The 22,042-nt window shown below is 38.9% G+C and overlaps 1 protein-coding gene across 1 annotated transcript; it reads right to left on the bottom strand.

The window, feature by feature from the left end:
• Positions 1–430: 430 nt before the first annotated feature.
• Positions 431–20,877, bottom strand: LOC127485624 (vomeronasal type-2 receptor 116-like). The gene is made up of 7 exons (XM_089316339.1): positions 20,716–20,877; positions 9,274–9,437; positions 7,528–7,813; positions 6,358–7,164; positions 5,443–5,670; positions 4,973–5,096; positions 431–1,365 (listed from the first exon to the last, which is right to left on the bottom strand). The coding sequence occupies exons 1-7, from the start codon at positions 20,875–20,877 to the stop codon at positions 431–433; spliced, it is 2,706 nt and encodes a 901-aa protein (XP_089172465.1).
• Positions 20,878–22,042: the final 1,165 nt, after the last annotated feature.

Genomic DNA, 22,042 nt, shown 5'->3' with positions numbered 1-22,042 from the left:
GGATTAGGACCACCATGAGGGTGTAGTGGATATAACCACCACCTGTAAACCTAACATCCCATGTTGGTGCGAGTTCATGGCCTGTCTGCTCCACTTGCAACTCAGCTCCTTGTTAAGATCTAGAAAAGTCTCTGGAAGATGGCCTAAGCCTTTCCGTCCCTGGTACTCACATGGACACCTGAATTAACCTCCTTGCTTTGGCATGAACCAGCACTGGCCCACTACAGATATCTTCACATTCCATCACAAGATGGAAGGTTTATCCCACTCTCTCTTCATTTTCTGTGGATTGGTCCTTCAGAACAAAAATGTTTTAAGAAAAGTATAAATTGTTCATAAGGAGGTCACATGCTGCAAGTTATTTTATAACATCACAATGCAAAATCAGTTTTATAAATTTTAGTTTCTAACCATTGAAAAATGAGAGAGCCTAAGAGCTATTCCTGAGAACATCTGTTTCCTTGGAAATTATTCTATCCCTGAATCCTTTCAAAGCATTCTTCTCAGGTCTGAAGAGAATAATGTAGCACTTGGGAACAAAGATGCAGCCCAGGAGCCCTGCACTGGAGGCCAAGATGGAGAAGACCTCCACAGCCACCATGACCTTCCCCTTGGTGCTGTGGTAGACAGGCAAGAAGGTCACCCAGACACTGCAAAACACCAGCATGCTGAATGTCAGGAACTTGGCTTCATTGAAGGTGTCAGGCAGATTCCTGGCTAGGAAAGCCACAGTAAAGCTGGCCAGGGCCAAGGAACCCAGGTAGCCCAGGACACAGTAGAAGGCAGTGACCGAGCCCTTGTTGCACACCAGGATGATGTGGCCATGCTCAGAGTGTGCATCTGTGTCAATAAAGGGAGGAGAAGTCCCAAGCCAGAAGCCACAGAGAGCCAGTTGGATCAGGCAGCAGATGGGAATAATGGAGTTAGGTACCCCTGATATCAGCCAGTGTCTCATTCTTCTCCCTGGGCCAGTGACCCTGAAGGCCAGAAGCACAGTGATAGTTTTGGCCAGGACAGTGGAAATAGCCACAGTGAATACCACTCCAAATGTGGTCTGCTGGAGGACACAGGTGGCTGTACTGGGACGACCAATGAACAATAAGGAACAGAGGAAGCAAAAGATGAGGGCAATGAGCAGGATGTAGCTGAGACAACGATTGTTGGCCTTGACTATGGGAGTGTCTCGGTGCTTCACAAAGACCCCAAGGACAACAACGGTGAGGAGAGAGAAGCACAGAGCTGTGCAGACCAGGGTCATCCCCAGGGCATCTTCAAACGACAGAAAGGTCACTCTTTTGTGGAAGCACTGGTTTCGCTCTGTGTTGGCATACTGAAGATCTGGACACTTCACACACTGGTCCATATCTAGTGAGAAACATACAATAACATCATCCCAATTTCCTGATTCACAAGGACCCAACTTAGCCAGTTTAAGCAAGTAGTCCTTATTTGGTGTTGAAATAGCATATAAGATGACATCTACAAATTATTGGCCATTATTCATGCCCATCTTCCTCATGTTAGCCAGAGTTATTACTCCATCTCCCTAAGTACCTTACATACTCATGAGTACATGCTCTTTTTGTCCTAACAAAGTACTAAGGGCTACTCTCTGAACCTACTCATGGTACTTTAAAAACCTACCTTTTTGACCTGTTTCATTTTAACACCACAAATTCATTCTTCACGGTTTCTTCAGATTGGGAAGTGATGATCAAGATGCCAGGGGTTTCTATGTGTGGTAAAGACTACTCTGACCTTTATACATTGCACATGCTTGCTGCATCCTCACTTTGAACAAGAGCAAGCAGCAGTCCTTGTTTTCTTAATGAATGCATTCTTTCATAATTCAACTTTTTTTAACTAATGCTTTTTTCATAGATGGAACTTTGGGAATATAGGGGTTCCTTCCCCTAAAACCACCTTCCCATCCCAACTCTCATCCCACCTCCCTCCCCCTCTCCCATCTCCTTCTTTATTATGGTTCATTTTTAGTTTGATTTTAAATATAGAAGACCAACTCCATATTAAGCATAGATTTGAACAGTTTGCATCCATGAAGACAAACTACATATAGAATAGAGTTTGGGGAAAAATTGCAGTCAATTCTCAAAGCACAACTCATTATGGATGGAGTTCCTACATGGGGAATAAATGCACGGTGACTCTGTTATTCCTTTAACAATTAACACTCTTATGTATGACATCAGTGATCAGCCGAGGCTCTTGACATGGGCTGCCATCAATATTTGGACATTGCCATAAGCAGTTGGATGTTCTCTCCTCCCTTCTGAGAAGAGTATATTCTTCTTTGATGACCATTTCTTTCCATTGAGGTCTCACGGAGATCCTCCATGGAGGCTATTTTTTGCCAGAGTCTTGGCTTTTTATGCCTGCAGTAAGCCCTTGTTTTAATGGTGTTATTCCCTCTGGATTCTCATGGCCCTCTTAATGACCAAAGGATCCCAGTTTTATTTCTAAGGAGTGTTTATTTATTTATTTATTTATAATTTAATGAAAGGCAGAGTTTTGGAAGGAGGAGGAAAAGTAGGAGAGAGGGAGAGTGAGAGGGAGAGAGAGAAGGACAGGAGGACAGGGAAAAAGAGAAGGGGAAAGAGAAAGAGGGAAAAAGAGAAAGGAAGAAATCTTCCACCAGTGATTCACACCCCAAATGATGGTAATAGCTGGAACTAGGCTGTCTTAAGGCAATAAATGGGAGCTTCTTCTGGGTCTCCTACATTGTGTGGACTCAGAAACTTGGGCTGTCTTCTGCTGCTTTCCTAAGCATCAGCAGAGAGCTGCATTGGAAGTGAAGCAGCTGAGACTGGAACTGCAGCCCAACTGGGATGCTGGCATTCCAGCCAGAGGCTTCAACTCCTAGTCACAGTACTGGCCCACGTTCCCACTCTTAATTTCATGCACTGGGATATTTACTGTGTGAATTTGGGGTGCACAGAAAGTACCCTGTTATCTCACTAAACCACATCTCTCTAAGGTAGGATCTGGATAGTCTTTCTATGGGCAAGTACTGATTGAGAGATCACCATTAGAAAGCAGATGGTCAAGTTCTAGAGAAACGCAGAAGAGTTGTACACTTGATACCTTCTGGATAAGATGCCACCCTTGAGCAAATTTCCATCAAGGAACACACTGGGATGCTGCCTGTAATCAAAGTCAGTCTGGAGATCACCTTGAACCCTACTGGCATAGTTCCACTTTGCTGCCTTTTTATCCTTGAACATGAATTTTCTTTCTCTGTCAGTATCCCCTTCTATACATTGCTCCATCGATGTCAGATATTGCAACTTGAAGTTGTCTTCCAAAATTTAGGTGGTCTTATCTTTGGATAGTTCCTACTTTTGAGATATTACATGTGCTCATTTTCAGAGCTTTGTTTTCCAGAATTGGTAAGCAAAAATAACTTTTTTTTGTATTTAATCTAGTATTCCAGCACTACTTAACTCAGTTACTGATTTTTGATTGTATTACACCATCCCAAGATCAGTTGAAAATGATTCCACTTTTATATCTTCCTTTATAATAAGTTGCATGGCTTTCATTTCTATTATATGCACAAAGCAGACCATCCTGGGTAATTTCCTGCATAAGTTGCACTCTTTCTTCAACTTTGTATCCAATCTTCAGCCATAACTTCCATGATTTTAGCATTCTAAAGCACACTTTAGGATTGAAAACTGATCCTTCTTTTTGGCATTTTTGAGTTGTCTTGTTCTTCTTGTATAATTCTCAGATCACTTAGATTTGTTAAATGTTTTTGTTCAGTTATGCTATTCTTATTACTATTATTGTATGCAAGGCATTGGGCATGATGTAACCTATTTAAAAATACTGTTGGATTTATGTTCTTTAAAATTTCAAATGTGTGAATTTATTTCAACAACAGTGTCTTACAATTTCATTTTACTGAAATATCTGGCAGTATTTGACCAAACAAGTTAAGATGTTTCTGTAGAAGAAACAGAATTTTTCCATTTTTCCTATTCTGTACAGGAGTTGAGAAAGAGTTCCTTTCCTATGTGAAAGTGTTTATCACAATAAAAGTATTAAGCATTATTTTAATAATCTTCAAGATACTTGAATTTTTTAAAAATTTCTCAATGTATTTCATCATTTTTATATCTGGAAATTTCTGAATTTCTTCTCTATTCAAACTATCACCATTAAATGATTAAAAAGTTCTAGTATTACTATTTTTATATCTGTGCAGAGATCTCTTCAGCTCTCTTTGTGTAACACACACAGACATTGTAATCTTGTTTTTAGTACTGTTCCAACTTTCTGAGGTTCATAAATTTTGCTTGTTTTATGAGCACCACCTATAAGCTCTTCCAATTTTTATTTACCTCAGTTTCCTTATAATGTCCACATCCTATCTTCAAGGGTTTGTGTTGAATTTGATGTCATTAACCTACCTTGCTATGTATTCTTTTTACCATGCATGTCAGCATGTATTATTTTGAAATAAATTTTACTCATGAGTGTATGTGTGTATGCATAGGAATGTTCCTGAAGATATATATTTTCATAAGCAATGATTTTTCTCAAAGGCTAAGCTTAGCTCATTTATGATATCTGATGAGTGTTATCCTTAGCATGATATACTATATAATTTCTAATACAGCTTTTCGTCTTACACACAGTTTGACGAGAGTTGTGCTTTCTCACTGCAAGCATGCTATATTTGAATTTGGTGAAAGCATTTTATCTAAACACACACAAGGAATGCAGACATGAATTTACCTAAATGATTTTGCAAATACTACATGTGGTAAAGTATAGTGTGCAAAATTTTATCCTTTTAGGGATTATTACTGAATATAAGGTTTAACTTCCACCAGAAGATGAAAAGAATCTTCTCAGCAGTCATAATCCACATCCTTTTCTTTTCATGGAGAAGAGGAAATTCTAAGAAACAGGTGTTAATTTCTCCATGAAGCTGGCACTGACATACCTGTCTGATTGGAAATCTCATTCTCAGAACAAGGTGTGCAATCAAAACAACAGGTAGGCTTCCCCTCCAGAGGGGCTTTCCTGAATCCAGGGCTGCAACTCTCACTGCATACTGAACGTGGAGTCTGAGAAAAATCAAATGAATATTGGTCATATTGGGAATGTTACTTCTGTTCCAAGTAGAGGGTTTTCAAGTCCTGCACAACCTATTCACTGAAACTGTAAACACCTATTTCTGACACAATCATGACATGCAAGTTTATTTCCTAAATAAAAAGATTCAAAACATGTGGAGGAACAAGTGTGTGTACTGTCCATCCTCAGACACTAAAAACATAAGAAAGTATTTAGATTGGGAGGGGTGTGGTTTAATGTCTCTAAGTATGTTATAATAAGCCAAGTTGCACAAATCCCCATATTAATTGGAGGGTAACAATGTATAGTGTGAATCTTATGATCAGACCAACTTACCTCTGTAATTCCTGTGGCCCACTCTATCAAATTCTCAGAGAGAGACAACTGTTGGCTCTGTGGAACATACGGGGAAAACTGTCCTACTTTAACCTTATGTCCAACACCATATGGAAAATTCAGAAAGTTGAGAATGTCATATTCAGCTTCCAAATTCCTCATGTGATTCAAATTCACTAGGTCACCCGCAGGATTGGTAAGTTGGAGGTTCTTGAGAAATGGGTGCAACTGAAAAAATGCATCATATTCTCATGAAGACTGCCCAAGCAATAACACATCAAACCCAGGTTAGAGAAAGCCTTTTGTCTGTAATCACAAATAAACAAAGGGAACTTTTTATAGCCACCCAATGAATTAAAACTAAAAACCTGATGAGGACTACATCAAAATAAGTGTGATTTCACTCACGTTCATCCAAAAACAAGGGCAATCAAAAATATCTAACTGTGAAATTATGACAGTTTCAAAATGTGGTCCACGTTACCAACACTCACTTATTTTCTCAGTGTCCCTAGGACAACCATCTGTAATGCAGTTACCAGAATAAAATAGTATGCAATTTAATGAGATGTCTTATGTACATTGTGGATGAGCATACTCAGCAACATTTGACACTAAAAAGTAATAATTTCTTTACTGCTTAGATTGAAAATGGAATGACACAGTCTAGGTATTCACAAGTCATAATTAAATTGTCAGGATGGGAGAGTAATTTTTAAGACACAGCACTGATGCTTATCCAAGTTACCTTCCCACTTGAAAAGGGAACCCTGTTTCTAATCACAAATTACAAAAAAAGGCTCATTTATATCTTGTGATTGAAGGAAGGATCCCAAGTTATTGGTTTGAAAACCCGCAGAAGCTTTTAAGGGGATCATTCCAATAATACAAGTCATGCAAAGGAAACCAAATTACCTGCCAAGGAGAAAATTCCACCTTTTCCCCATTGCTCACTGGCTGCATTTCTAACTCTTGTAGAAGCATCTCATGTACACTGTGGGCCACAGCATACACAGCATTGTATATGTTGTAACTCCCATCACTCATGCTCATATCAAAATAATGAAAAGGCAAGGATTCCAAGGAGGCATTCAGTGGACAGTTTCTCAAGGTTTTGCAGGATGGCCCAGTAACTGAGCAATCAAAATATAGTGACCAGAATGTAGAGAGGTAAAAGTCTTCTGGGTATTTGGAAGGGTTAACTGTCTGAAGAAAGTTTTTGAAACCAGAGATCTCACCATGGTGGTGTGAAAAAATGAGAGTCCCATGGAATGAGTGGAACAGGATATGATGCTCATCGCTGGCAAAATCCCATTGTGAGGTGGTGACCCAGACTTTCCATGTCATTACACGTTCCCATGTTGGAAAGCTGACACCTATGAGTGAATCAGTGTCACAGAAAAGAATCACCACATTTGCTGATGATTTTAGGATCTGGATATGATACAGCCTCTGGAATGAATTATGTGACTCCTCAGTGACTGGGATGAATTCCACAAAGTCTACACAGATGCCATTCTTCTGCATCTCGACTTTCAAATCAGACATAAACTGAATACCTTTTGGGAGGTCTGAGATGGCCAAACCCACCCAGGTCCAGCTGAAATGAAGCATCAAGGAGACCATGCCACGGGCCAGAGAAGTGTCTTTGGGGGCCATCTGATAGACAGAAGGAAACTGAGCACTGTCACTCAGAAGAGGTTCAAAAGATCCAAGAGTCAGCTAAGGGAAAAGGCAAGAAATCTGTGTAAGGTTATTGCTATAGTGAATAATCTTATTTCTGAAGAAATTAAACAAATGATGGATGGATCAGAAGATTTTAGAATATTTCATTTTTCTCATCTCCCACTGTATATAAACTTCCTAGTTCATGAGTCATTAGACTCACACGTTCAGGAAACCATTTCTCATTATCACTCACCCACATCACTTTAGAACAAATGTGGCTACTTCACCAAATCTCTGCACACCTTCTCCTTAGAATATGCACTGTGTGAAATATATAAGGTCTCTGTCACTTAAACTTTTGGGTCTAAGTAAGGTGCCTAAGGTGATGTGCTTTTTCCCTCTCCCTTACACACTCACCTGTGGAATTTTGTAGAGTTCCAGGAGTGTCCCCATTTGGGCAGCAATGCTTGTTCCTGATATTACGGCTACAGACTTGCTCTGTTTCCTACACGTGTAATTGGGAACATACTTTTCCATTCCCGCAAGCCAGATGAAGGGATTCTCCATCACCATCATGTCACTGTGCATGACATTATAGAGATCAAATCCCAATGTCATGTTGGGTAAAAGATGGGTGTTCTTGTTGATCTCCTCAATAGCAAAAACCAAGGCCAGAACATATTGGTAGTTTTTGGATTGAAACCTGCATGAAAGGCACAAGGATCTTTAAGGGAAAAGCCTCCAATCCAGATTATCATCAATTCTACTGTAATTACTCTGACAGATGGATTGGTCATGGTCAAAAATTCAAGTGTTCTAATCTTTATATGTGCATTTGCTTAGGACAGAGTGTCAAGAGCATCATATTTGCAGGACAGTTGTCCTCACCAGAACCAAAGCTGCTAGTATCTTTATCCGGGTCACCCAGCCTAAAAGATTCTATAAAATAAGATCTGCTTTTACACCATAATGTCACATCACAAATACTTCTTGAAATAAGAGTCATGTGATCACAAGGCTGCAGGATGCAATGGGAAAAGAGAATAACTCAGCTGAAGGCTATGTGATCAGAAATTTGGATGACATCAAAGCATGGAGAATGGTAGATGGAATCTTGGAGTTTATCGAGAAAAATCTCTTCCCCATCAAATGTACCGATCAAGGACCATCCCAAGCCAGAAAAATGAAATCAGATTCAGAGCTTGAAAGAAGGGAAACAGTGAAAAGGGAGGAGCACTTTGGAGAAGCTGGAAACACTCCCTGGGTGGACTGGAGTCGCTTTATATATATATGTATTATATATAAATATATATAAATAAATAAATATATTTATTTATATAAAATATATTTTATTTATATAAAATATATTTATTTATATAAAATAAATATAAATAAATAATTATATATATTTATATATCAATATATATTATTGATATATAAATATTATTTATATATGAATATAAATGTTTTATATATGTATATTATGTATATATATATAAAACATTTATATTTAGCTCTAAAAATGTATCTTAAAGAGGGGTGGAAGCAGAATAATCCCCCTTCTGAAATGTATTTTTCCCAGAAAAGGAAAGAATCAGGGACACATCATGAGGGTTGTAGATTAAAAACATTAAATTTCTTATGTTCATCATTAAAATATAATTATTATATTTGTGCAAAGGTGTTGAGCCAAGATTGCTTTTAACTAGTGAAAACTTACTCTCTTGAATATCTTTTCTTCTTTACAATGTAGAAGACATGAAGTGTTCTCATGGCCCCAAATCTAGTACATAGTAGAAAAGATTGTGTGCACATGTGGAAGAGCTCATGTAACTCAGTTCATTCATTACAGTGCATGGGTTCCGTAAGAATCTAATACTGAGGCACAACAGGCACCTGAGTAGGTGAACATGGACAGGGAAGCACAGGAAGATCCCAACCTGACTCTCCTCCTTCCTACGATTAGAAAACCTTTCCCTGAACCATGCATGAACACAAGAAAGAAAATGTCACCTCATGCTCCAAATTAATTATCAGCACTTTTTAGGAGAGACAGAGAATGCAAAGAGTAGGAAACCACATATGTCTATTGGGTCTGCAGACCCAATAACAAGTAGCTATTATGTAAATCAAGGGAAAATGATTATGGCAAAGGGAACTTACCGGATGAATGTGAGATCGCTTTGGAAAATATTCATGATTCTGTTAACGAGGTGTATGTAAATGGGGAAAAAGGAAGCAATCTCAATGTCTCCATCCTTGTAAAAACTCCGTTCAATCTTGGAATAGCACTTGGGACCATCCTGACAAATCACAAGGAGATATAGCTGCAGAAAAAGCAACAGAAAAATCCAAGGAAACATTTTCAGAGTCTGGGAAAAACCCTAGGACACAACCACAGTGGAACGTGCAGGGTTATGCAGGTGCATACATATAGCGTGTGTGTGTGTGTGTGTGTGTGTGTGTGTGTGATTCCTTGAATCAAGCCACTTTAATACTGCTCCATCTGACTTTTTCCACCAGCTGTCCATTTGTCTATGGGGGAATCGTAAACCCTTTCTGCCCTCAGGCTTTGCAGCTCAGGTCTTCTGCCAGGTGCAAAATACAGGAAAGAAAACATGTTTGTGATTCATCCTCTTCACCCCAGGTGCCAGGATTTCCTCCAAGTTCATGGATAAAAAGACTCAAGGGAGAAACTCCTCTCAGTTACATTTGGTCAATGGGCTTTGTCAATAAACCTCACCATGAACTTTTGGCAATTATGTACCTGGATTACATCAGATGGCATGAAGGGCAGCATCAGGCAAGGTTCTCATAAAGGTTTCAGACCAGAAAACTCCTGTGTCACACACTTTAAAGATAAAGAGCCACAGGGCAGCCTCCCACACTGCATTTTTGGGCAGGCACATATGGTCTTGATGCCACATACACCCCAAACAAATCATGTGTAGAGAGATACCCACTAGGACATGTGGTTTTCAATCACTGTGGAACCAGTAATCACCCTGAATTCAGAAGTTCCTATTCTGTATGTCAAATCACCACATCTTCAGGTGTAAAACAAGAAACCCTTCCACTACTGTTAACCACGGTCATCTCATGTGGATCTGTTTTTGCACCTTCAACCTTGGTTGATGCTCTCATGAGAACTAGTAACTATTTGAGTACTCTTTGCTTTTTACCATAAGACAGACAACAGCAGCCAGAAGTCACCTCTTTATTCCCACCACCACAAACACCAAGGGCAGGGTGATGGCTGTAGACAACTGTACTGCTTGAATGCAAGTGACTTTCAGAACTATTATGATGGACAGGGCAGCTACATACCTTTAATCTTTTGCAAAACCCACATACTACACAACACGAGAGTGAACACAATGGATAGTATGTCCTGTAGGTAATAGTGATGATCAACACTGACTAATCATTTGTGCTTGCATATCAGTGTGATGTATTGCTAATGAAGTAAATCTAATAAGGATGGGACAAGAGGGCAATAAGAGAACTCTAGTATTCCACTCAGAAGTTTTCTAAACTCATACTGCTATAAATGAGATGCCTAGTATTTTAAGCAAAACACATTTTCCATTGGGTACTCACTGCTCTGATGCTACTAGTGAGGTTTTTAATTGAGATGAAGTATAGCCACAACACACACAGAATTCACTGACTTACATAAAAATGAAAGTTCATTGTCTTGATGAGTTTGATTTATTACCAGTACAATGATGAAACTTGTAGTCTGTTCAGTTAACAAGAAAAGTAAATCTAAATCAGAGAGCAAATATCTCCTGTTCTCTCTAATGTGTAGAAACTAAAAGTAGAGTCAATCTGAATGCAAATGATTCACTAAAAAAGATTAGGAATGGAAAGGATGCACTCCATGCAATGAGAAGTCTTCAAAAATTCATGGAAAATGTATGTTATGAAACAATTGTGCATTTTTTTTAACTTTTATTTAATGAATACAAATTTCCAAAGTATAGCTTATGGATTACAATGGCTCCCCCCCATAACTTCCCTCCCACCCACAACCCTCCCCTTTGCCTCTCCCTCCCCCCTTCCATTCACATCAAGATTCATTTTCAATTCTCTTTATATACAGAAGATCAGTTTAGCATATATGAAGTAAAGATTTCAACAGTTTGCACCCATATAGAAACACAAGGTGAAAAATACTGTTTGAGTACTAGTTACAGCATTAAATCACAATGTACAGCACATTAAGGACAGAGATCCTACATGAGGAGTAAGTGCACAGTGACTCCTGTTGTTGACTTAACAAATTGACACTCTTGTTTATGGCATCAGTAATCACCCTAGGCTCTTGTCATGAGTCGGCAAGGCTATGGAAGCCTTTTGAGTTCACTGACTCTTATCTTATTTAGACAAGGTTGTAGTCAAAGTAGAAGTTCTCTCGTCCCTTCAGAGAAAGGTACCTCCTTCATTGATGACCCGTTCTGTTCACTGTGATCTCACTCATGGAGATCTTTCATTTAGGTCCCTATTTTTTTTTGCCAGAGTGTTTTGGCTTTCCAAGCCTATAATACTCTCATGGGCTTTTCATCCAGATCTGTGTGCCTTAAGGGCTGATTCTGAGGCCAGACTGCTGTTAGGACATCTGCCATTCTATGGGTCTGCTGTGTATCTCACTTCCCATGTTGGATCATTCTTTCCTTTTTTATTCGATCAGCTAGTATTTGCAGACACCAGTGTTCTTTGTGTGCTCCCTTTGGCTCTTAGTCCTATCATTCTGATCAATTGTGAACAGAAATTGATCAGAGGGACTAGTGATATGTCATTGGTACATGCCACCTTGATGGGATTGAATTGGAATCCCCTGGTATGTTTCTAACTCTACCGTTTCAGGTAAGTCAGCTTGAGCATGTCCCGAATTGCACATCTCTTCCCTCTCTTATTCCCACTCATATTTAACAGCGATCACTTTTCAGTTAAGTTTAAACACTTAAGAATAACTGTGTATTGATTACATTATTCAACAAAAAGTATTAAGTAGAACAAACAAAAAATACTAAGAGGGATAACGTATTAATTTGTTCATCAACAGTCAGGGCAAGGGCTGATCAAGCCATCATTTTTCATTGTGTTCATTTCACTTTAACAGGTTTCCTTTTTGGTGCTCAGTTAGTTGTCTTGGATCAGGGAGAACCTATGGTATTTGTCCCTTTGGGACTTGCTTATTTCACTCAGCATAATGCTTTCCAGATTCCTAACAGGGATCACTTTTCACTTAAAATTTAAACACCTAAGAATAATTGTGTGTTAATTACAGAGTTCAACCAATAGTACTAGAACAAAAAAAAATACTAAAATGGATAAAGCATTACATTCTTCCTCCCATAACCACCCACCCTCCCACAAACCATCCCATCTCTTACTCCCTCTCTCATCCTATTCATCATTAAGATTCATTTGTAATTATGTTTCTATACAGAAGATCAACTCTATACTAAGTAAAATTTCAACAGTTTGCACCCACACAGACACACAAACTATAAAGTAATGTGTTTTTTTTTTGTAAAGTAAATTTTGAAGATTCGTTTTAGCGATAATTCTCAAAGTATAACACATTAAAGACAGAGGTCCTACAAGGGGTGCAAGTTCACAGTGACTCCTGTTGTGGATTTAGCAATTGACACACTTATTTATGACATCAGTAATCATCTGAGGCTCTTGTCATGAGCTTCCATGGCTATGGAAGCCTCTTGAGTTCACAAACTCTCACCTAACCTATTTAGACAAGGTCATAATCGAAGTGGAAGTTCTCTCCTCCCTTCATAAAAAGGTACTTCCTTCTTTGTTGGCTGCTTCTTTCAATGGATCTCACTCACAGAGATCCTTCATTTAGGCCTTTTTTTACCACAGTATCTTGGATTTCCATGCCTCTGTTGCAATCATGGAATTTTCAGCCAAATCCAAATGCCTTAAGGGCTGATTCTGAGGCCAAAGTACTGTTAAGGGCATATGAGTCTGCTGTGTATCCTGTTCCCATGTTGGGATCGTTCTCTCCTTTTTAATTCTATCAGTTATTATTACCAGACACTGGACTTGTTTATGTGATTCCTTTGACACTTAATCCTACCTTTATGATCAGTTATGAACTTCAACTGATCAATTTACCTAGTAAGATGGCATTGGTATCTGCCAACTTAATGGATTTGGAGCCCCATGGCACCTTTTTAGATTTACCATTAGGGGTAAATCCAAGGGTGCATATGGCAATATGTACATCTCCTATCTCTCTTACTCCACCCCTATTTTTAACAGGGATATCACTACAGTTGGATTTATACCCCTAAGAAAATTTCTGTGTTAATTAAAGAGTTCAAAGAATGCATTGAATAGAAAAAAAAATACTAAGAGGAATAAAATAGTAAGCTGTTCCTTGAAAGTCAGAACAAGTGTAGATCAAGTCATTGCTTATCATAGTGTCAGTTTCACTTCTACAGGTTTCCATTTAGGTGATCAGTTAGTTGTCACAGATCAGGGAGAGCATATGATATTTGTCCCTTTGGGACTGGTTTATTTTACTCAGCATGATTTTTCCAGATTCCTCTGTTTTGTTGCAAATGACTGCATTTCATTTTTTTTACTATTGTGTACAATTCTATAGAATACATATCCATAGTTTCTTTATCCAGTCTTCCATCGATTGGCATTTAGGCCCATTCCATGTCTTAGCTATTGTGAATTGAGCTGCAATAAACATTGAGGTCCAGATAGCTCTTTTATTTGCCAATTTAATTTCACTTGTGTTAATGTTGAGGAGTGTGATGGCTGGGTCATGTGGTATGGCTATATTCTGGTTTCTGAGAAGACTCCAAACTGTCTTCTATAGTGACTCTACCAATTTGAATTCACAGCAAGAGTGGATTAGTGTGCCTTTTCCCACAAATCCTCACCAGCATCTGTTGTTAGTTGATTTCTGTATGTAAGCCATTCTAACAGGGTGAGGTAAATCCTCATTGTGGTTTGGATTTGCATTTCCGTGATGGCTAATGATCTTGAACATTTTTCATGCTGGCCGTGAGTTCTTCATAAATTGCTTTGATTGTGTTGAGGAATGTTCCTTCTATACACAATTTGTTTAGAATTTTCATCATAAAAGAGTGTTGTATTTTATCAAATGCTTTCCCTGCATCTATTGGGATAATAATATGGTTTTCCTCTGCAGTTTGTTAATGTGGATATCACATTGATTGATTTTTGAACATTGAACCATCCCTGCATACCAAGAATAAATCCCACTGGGTATGGGTGGATAATCTTTCTGATATGTTGTTGAATTCTACTGGCCAGAGTTTAATGAGGATTTTTGTATCTATGCTCTTGAGGGAAATTGGTTTGTAATTCTCTTTCTCTGTTGAATCTTTTTCAGGTTTAGAAAATAATGTGTACTGGCTTCAAAGACAGAATATGGGAGGATTCCCTCTCTTGATTGTTTTAAATAGCTTGAAAAGAATTGTAGATAGTTCTTCTTTAAATGTCTGGTAGAATTCAATAGTGATTCCATCCGGTCCTGGGCTGTTCTTTGTTGGGAGGGCTTTTATTACTGATTCAATTTCTGTGTTGGTTATGGGTCTGTTTAGGTTTCCTATGTCTTCATAGTTCAATTTAGGTAGGGTGTATGTGTCGAGGAATCTATCCATTTCTGTTAGATTTCCCAGTCTGTTGGCATACAACTCTTTGTAGTAATTTCTGATGACTTTTCTTTCTATTTCTGAGGTTTCTGTGTTAAACTCTTTTTCTTCTCTAATTTTATTGGTTTGGGTCTTCTCTCACCTTTTCATGGTTAGTTGGGCCAAGGGTGTGTCAATTTTGATTATTTTTTCAAAAAAAGCTTTTAATTTTTCTGATCTTTTGTTTATTATTTGGATTCAATTTTGTTGATTTCTTCTCTAATTTTAATTATTTCTCTTCTCCTACTAGTTTTGTGTTTGCATTGCTGTGTTTTATACAAGATCCTAGAGATGCATTGATAGCTCATTTATTTGGTGCCTTTCCAATTTCTTAATGTAGGCACCTATTGCTATAAGCATTCCTCTTAACACTGCTTTTTCTGTATCCCATAAGTTTTGATATGTTGTGTTGTTTATTTGCTTCCAGAAAGTTTTCAATTTCTCTTTTGATTTTTTCTATGAGTCTGTTCATTTGGAGCATGTTGTTCAGTCTCCATGTGTTTGCATATGTGCTAGGGATTCCTGAGTTGCTAATTTCCAGCTTAATTCCATTGTAATCTGACAAGATGCATTGTAAGATTTTGATTCTTTTGAATTTGCTGAGACTTGCTTAATGGCCTAGCATATGGTCATTCTTGGAGAAAGTTCCATGCACTGCTGAGAAGAATGTGTATTCTGCAACCGAAAGATGAAAAGTTCCATAGGTATTCATTAGATCCATTTGTCTGTAGTGTCAATTAAATCTGCTGTTTCCTTGTTGATTTTCTGTCTGGTTGATCTGTCCATTGCTGAAAGTGGATTATTCGAGTCCCCCAATACTACTGTATTGTAGTCTAAATCTCCCTTTAAATCACTTAACATATCTTTTAAATAGTCCAGTGCCCTGTAATTATGTGCATAAATGTTTATAATGGTTACCTCTTCCTGTTGAATTGATCCCTTACTCATTATATAGTGCCCCTCTTTCTCTCTTTTAACACTTTTCATGTTAAAGTCTATTTTGTCTGATATTAAGATGGCTACACCAGCTCTTTTTTGGTTTCTGTTGGCATGGAATAACTTTTTCTAACCTTTCACTTTGAGTCTGCATCCTCCTTTGTTGGAAAGATGTCTTTCTGGTAAGTAGCAAATAGATGTGTTTTGTTTTTTAATTCATTCAGACAGTCTCTGGCATTTAACTGGAGAGTTGAGGCCATTTGTATACAATGTAACTATTCGTAAGTAATGACTTTGCCCTGTCCTTTTTCCAAAGAGATTTATAATATATAATTTGAACTTCCCATGATTATTTACTGAGAGATTTTCTTCCTTGACCTTCTTTTGTATTGAGGACTGTGTTTCGGTGTGTTACATATCTGTAAGCATCTTTTGCAGAGCTGGAAGCCTGGTGACAAATTCTTTCAATTTCTGTTTGCAATGGAAGGTCTTTAGTTCACCTTAATTTACAAATGAGAGCTTTTCAGGTTATAATATTCTGGGATGACAGTTTTCTCTTTAGTACTTGGCCTATATCTTGGCATTATCTCCTAGCCTGTAGGGTTTCTGATGAGAAGTCTGCTGTGAGTGTAATTGGAGATCCTCTGAAAGTAATCTGGTGTTTCTCCCCTGCACATTTTAGAATCTTTTCTTTATGTTTCACTGTGGTGAGTTTGATTATAATGTATTGTGGCGAGGATCTTTTCTGGTCATGTCTACTGGGAGTTCTGTATGCTTCCTATACTTGGACGTTTCTTTCTTTCTCCAAACCCGGGAAGTTTTCTGCTAGTATCTCACTAAAAAGGCCTTCTAATACTTTCTCTCTCACCATGCCCTCATGAACTCCTAAAACCTGAATGTTGAGTTTCATAATAAATACTGTCGATTCCCAACATTTTTTATATTTCTAATTTCCTCTTCTTGTCATTGGTTTGACTGTATACTTTCTTGTGCTCTGTCTTCTAAGACCAATATTCTCTCTTCTGCCTCACTGATTCTGTTTTTAATGCCCTCAATGGCATTTTTTCCTCGTTCTCTTGAATTCTTCATTTCATTTTGATTTCTCTTCAGTATCTCAATTTCATGTTCTACTAAATTCCTCATTTCATTTTGATTCCTCCTTAGGATTTCATTTTCATGAGATAGATTTTCTTTCATTTCCTGCGTGGATTTCAGCAGTTTGTGTATTTGCTTTTGATTCCTTCTATGTAATCTTATCATCAGTATTTTAAGTTCCATTGCTTGCATTTCTTCTACCTAATCTTGTATTGAAGTGTCATTTTATTTTGGGAGTGTCATATTTTCATCCTTCTTCTTATTTCCTGGATTGTTGCATTTGTTGTTTTGCATTTTATGAAATAGTGGTTGGTTTCTTCTTTTTTGTCCACTGTGTCAGCTTTTATCATTGAGCTATGACTCTGTAGATAAGTGGACTGTTTTCAGTGAATCTCTAGAGGCTTGTGGTGGGTGTGGCCAGAGAGCTCTGTTTAGTTCTCCAGGATCAAGAGTGTGCATAAAGTGAAAAACCCACTTTGGGTGCGGTCAATCTCCTCTCATTTTAATCAGAAGGAAAGTAATACCACTCAGCTGAGCTATTCTCCTCGATGGAGACCAATGCAAGAGCACGAGCCCCAGTGGGTATAATATTTATCTACTCTGTCCCAAGGACCACACAAAGGATCTGTGCAGTCCTCAGTGTATTTCCCCAGAAATGTCTCTCACAGAGTTACGAGGACCACCCATGCTCGTGGCATCTCCCACTGAGACTGCTTAAAGTCTCAGCCACACATTGAGTTCTCCCACACAACCTTTTTTTTTCACAGTCCCAGTACAGAAGCCTCACACAATCACAAGTTCTTATTCGCCTGTTATTTCTCCCAACCAGAATCAGGAGTCTCCACTCAGCTGATTGCTTGGTGCAGACACGAGCAAGTGCAGCTGTTACTTATGTCCAAAATGGCAACTGCTCTATTGGCTTGTATGTCTTTGTAGGGTGATCAGTGAGAGCGAAACTTGTCTGCACCATCCTCTTTTTTCTCTCTTTTCTAGTTAGGCTGGTGAAATTTCACCCATGGGGCTTCAAGCCTCATTACCTCTAGGTTCTTCCTGCCACTTTTTCACCAGTGTCTTGGGCTACTGTGGTCTCATCTCACCTCACTTTCCAGCACACATGTGTAGCTCTCAGCTATTGGAGTCCCAAGCTGTGGGCATTCACATCCTCCCCATGGGTCCACTGTCTCTCTCTAATTTTGGAAGAGATTCCTCTGCCTTTTTTTCTCAACTCTTCCCTGAGAATACACTATCTCCACTTTTTTACAACTATTTTATCCTGAGATGGATCAGTAAGCTCCCTCACTATTCCACCATCTTGTAACTCCATCTTCTACATTCTTAATGCTGAACATTATGGTTTTTATAGCCCAGGCCACTGCAGTCTGATCTCCTCTCCTTACCCAAGATGTTATTTTCCGTGGTTCTTTGCCCCTAAAGTTCAATTTAGACAGAAATGTATGATCAGATTCTATACTTTTTTACAATTAGAATGTATATTTTCCTTAAATAAGTTTGAAGTGCTACATTTGAAGCATTCATTACAAGCTATAAAATCCATAACTTTCAGCAGAGAGCTGGAACACAAGAAAAGTGCCAGAACTGGAAACAGTGCCAATATGAGATGCCAGCACTGCAGGGAGTGGATGTACCTACAATGACAATTTGCCAGCACCAGTTTGAGAGCATTATAGATCACAACTCTTATAAAACATGTCCAGGAAAGTCCTTTTCTCCTTTACCATTTTCTTCTCTCTATGTAAAATAGAGAAAATATCACTACTCCTATCTCTGAGTGCTTCCTCTTTATATTCTACCTTTGGACAAAGAAAATTTTCATTTTACATCTTTTTGTACACTTGAGAAGGTCACCCAGATGAATGTGGGTTTTCTGTCTCCCCTTCTTACCAATCTGTGGGAATTTGTAGAGTTCCAGGAGTGGCCCAATCTGAGTATAAATTCTTGTCCTGGAGAGTACTGCTACAGTAGAGGTCTCACTCTTCTTTAGCTGCAATGTGGGAAGTCTTTGTCCAGCCCTGAAGCCAGATGAGGAGACTCTCCCTTGTCCTTAGGTCACTGTGCATGACACAATACAGATCAAATCCCAGAGTCATGTTGGGCAAAAGAGAGGGGTTCCAGCTTCTGTCCTCATTGGTAAATACCAGAGCCAGAACATACTGGTGGTTCTAGGATGCAAACCAACATGGAGGACACAGAGATGCTTAGGGAAAAGATTCCAACCATGATTATTACCAACTACAATCCTATCACTGCTATAGAATGAATGTGTTGTGCAAATATACAGAGGCTGAAATACTGCTCTGTTGTGTGATCATAGCTGATGAGGTCTTTGGGAGGTAATTACAATTTTTTATGACTTACCTACCCACTTTCTTGGATATTTCCAATATGAGAATGTGGAGAGAGATTGTACATCTCTACCTGGTGAGGACAGTGTGAAGAGGAAAAAAAAATGCCTTTCGTTGAGGCAGGAAATGTGTCTTTAACAATCACCAATCTCATGTATCTTGACCCTTGTCTTCCCTCTGTAATTCTAAAAATAAATTTCTGTAGTTAAGTCACAACGTCATGGTATGTTGTTATACGGAAAATCTAGGTGACCAACACAACAATCAAGTTTGGATGAACATTAGTTGATTTCATTTGTGTCAACAGCTGGCTCTCCCATCTCCTTGGATTTGTAGCAAATGCCAGAACAGGCTCTGGAATGTTCTGTCTACATGCCATACACCATGACGAGGATAAACTAATTTTCAAAGGAAAGGATAATGAATTAAATGCAAATCACTCTTGGTGAATTCCTGCACATGTTCCATTCATGGGCCAAAATGGTTATTTAAGTTAGCACATCATTATATGATTCCCTGAACAGTGTCAACATGAACACAACTTTGCACAAGGTCATAGGATTGAAGAATAACTCATCTGAAGGCTATGTGGTCAGCAGAGGCAGGATATCTAAGTTTGGAGAATAGTGGAGCACAAGGCTTGGCATTTATAATGGTTAATCTTTGCCTTATAAAACCTAGGCATCAGCTCCCATTCCAAATCAGGAAACAAACTCAAATTCAAAGCCTGAAAGAAGGAGGATCATAAAAATACAGAACTTTAGAAGATGTCAGAATCACTGTGTGGGTTCAAGTACTGTAGATCAAAATGCACTGCACCTAGTGAATTTGAAGGCCTGCCATCTATTTTATATGGGAATCTGAAAAGTATTTTCATATAAAAATTACTATTGGTAGCAGTTCTAACTCCAAAAAGGTCTTATTCTCTGAAGCATTTTCCAGACTTGCCTGCAGATAGAATTGCATGCAAAAAACAAACAAACAAACAAAAAACAACACACTTCTACAGGCAATGGCACAAAACTTCCTCAAGGAGAGTACACAGGTGCCCCTTGTATTTCAAATGCCCTGTGTATTCAGTTGTGATGAACTGTCTACTTCATGTTGAAGACTTGTTCGTGCTCACTGTGTTCCTGACAGGAGAGCCATCTTTGAATTGTTGGGCACAGAATTTTATATGTTTCCAACAAACGAAATTGTAAACTTGGCTTTTGAGTTTTCTTTTTATTATCTATATTGCTTTCTCTCTGAGTTAAGTTGAAAATTCTCCTTCTACGTGAAAATATATTTCCTTTTACATATTGTTCTTTTTCTCTTCCTTGTCATTCTTGCAGTTTTCCTCTAATTCCTCTGTCCTCTTCATCTCCTCCTCCTACTTTCTTCTACTCACAATTCCCCAGGAGAAACCCAGGGGAACCCCCTACTCACACATCTCCACTCCTCCCCAGGTCTCACAACTTGGGATAGAGTCTGGGAGGGCCCACTGAGCTGCAGAGCAGTGAGGAGCTTACAGGGGCCAGTGGCAGGAACACACTTTGCTCCTCTGCAGCTCGGTCCTTGGGGACCACATACATAAAGCCCCACATCCTCAGATTTTGCACCAAAGAAGCAAGGCAAGGTGGGGCATCTTCGCATTCCCCATGCCTCATGACCCATATTCCTGTACAGGACATGGTTCCTACCTCTGTCCTCACAGAATGTACCATTTAGTTAATACAGAAACATATGATCTAGTTATAAATGATAGAAATTATAATCAGAAATATCATTGGCACATTAACTCAGGACTTAGTTTTTGCATGCAAAGAATATGGAATTTCAGTTCCAGTGATCTTGCCTTTGTAATGAATGAATAATGAGAAGAGAATCCATATGGTGCTACATGCCTTATACCTTGGAACTGCAGAGCAAGGAAGAAGGATTGGGTTGAGTTTTCACAGAGTTCCTCCATGTAGTCTATTTTTGCTAGAAAGTCTTGACTTTCCATGCCTGCAATGAGGACTTGTTTTAATGGTGCTATTCACTCTGTACTTTCATGGTGTATTCAACCACCCAAGGGTTGCAGTTTTTGTTTTAATGAGTATTTATTTATTTATTTACAATTTACATGAAAGTCAGCTTCAGAAAGAGGAGGAGAAGCAGGAAGGAGGAAGAGGGAGAGAAAGGAGGACAGGAGGACAGGGAAAAGGGGACAGGGAAAAATGGAGAGAGGAAAAAGAGAAAGGGAGAGATCTTTCGACCCAGTGATTCACAGGCCAAATGATGCTAATAGCTGGAACTGGGCCATTTTGAAGCCTGTAACTAGGAGCTTCTTCTGGGTCTTCTACATGGTGTGGGCTCAGAAACCTGTGCCATCTTCTGCTGCTTTCCCAAGCATCATCAGAGAGCTGCATTGGAAGTGAAGCAGCTGGGACTGGAACTGCTACCCAACTGGGATGCTGGCATCCCAGCCAGAGGCTTAACCTACTATGTTACAGCACTGGCCCCCAGTTTCCACTCTAAGTATCATGGACTGGGAGGTTTACTTTGTGAATTTTGAATGCACAGGAAGCACCCAGTGATCTCACTAAAGCACATCGCTCTAAGGTAGAATCTGGATCATGTCATTCTAGGGGTAAGCACTGCTGGACAGACCACCATTAGAAGGCAAATGGTCAAGTTCTAGAAAAACACAGAAGAGCTGTCTACTTGATACCAAGTGGAGTAGTTGCCACCCTTGAGAAGGCTTCCATCAAGGAACACACTAGGATGCTGCCTGTAATCCAAGTCAGTATGTAGAACACCTTGTACCCTACTGACATCTTTCCACTTTTCTGGCTTTTTATCATGAACATGAAA

This window comes from Oryctolagus cuniculus, chromosome 16, assembly GCF_051225735.1.
Source record: "Oryctolagus cuniculus isolate XC-2025 breed Fujian yellow rabbit chromosome 16, ASM5122573v1, whole genome shotgun sequence".
Lineage (NCBI taxonomy): Eukaryota > Metazoa > Chordata > Mammalia > Lagomorpha > Leporidae > Oryctolagus > Oryctolagus cuniculus.
The sequence above is the reverse complement of the archived record's forward strand: the minus strand, read 5'-3'. Positions and strand labels throughout refer to the sequence as shown.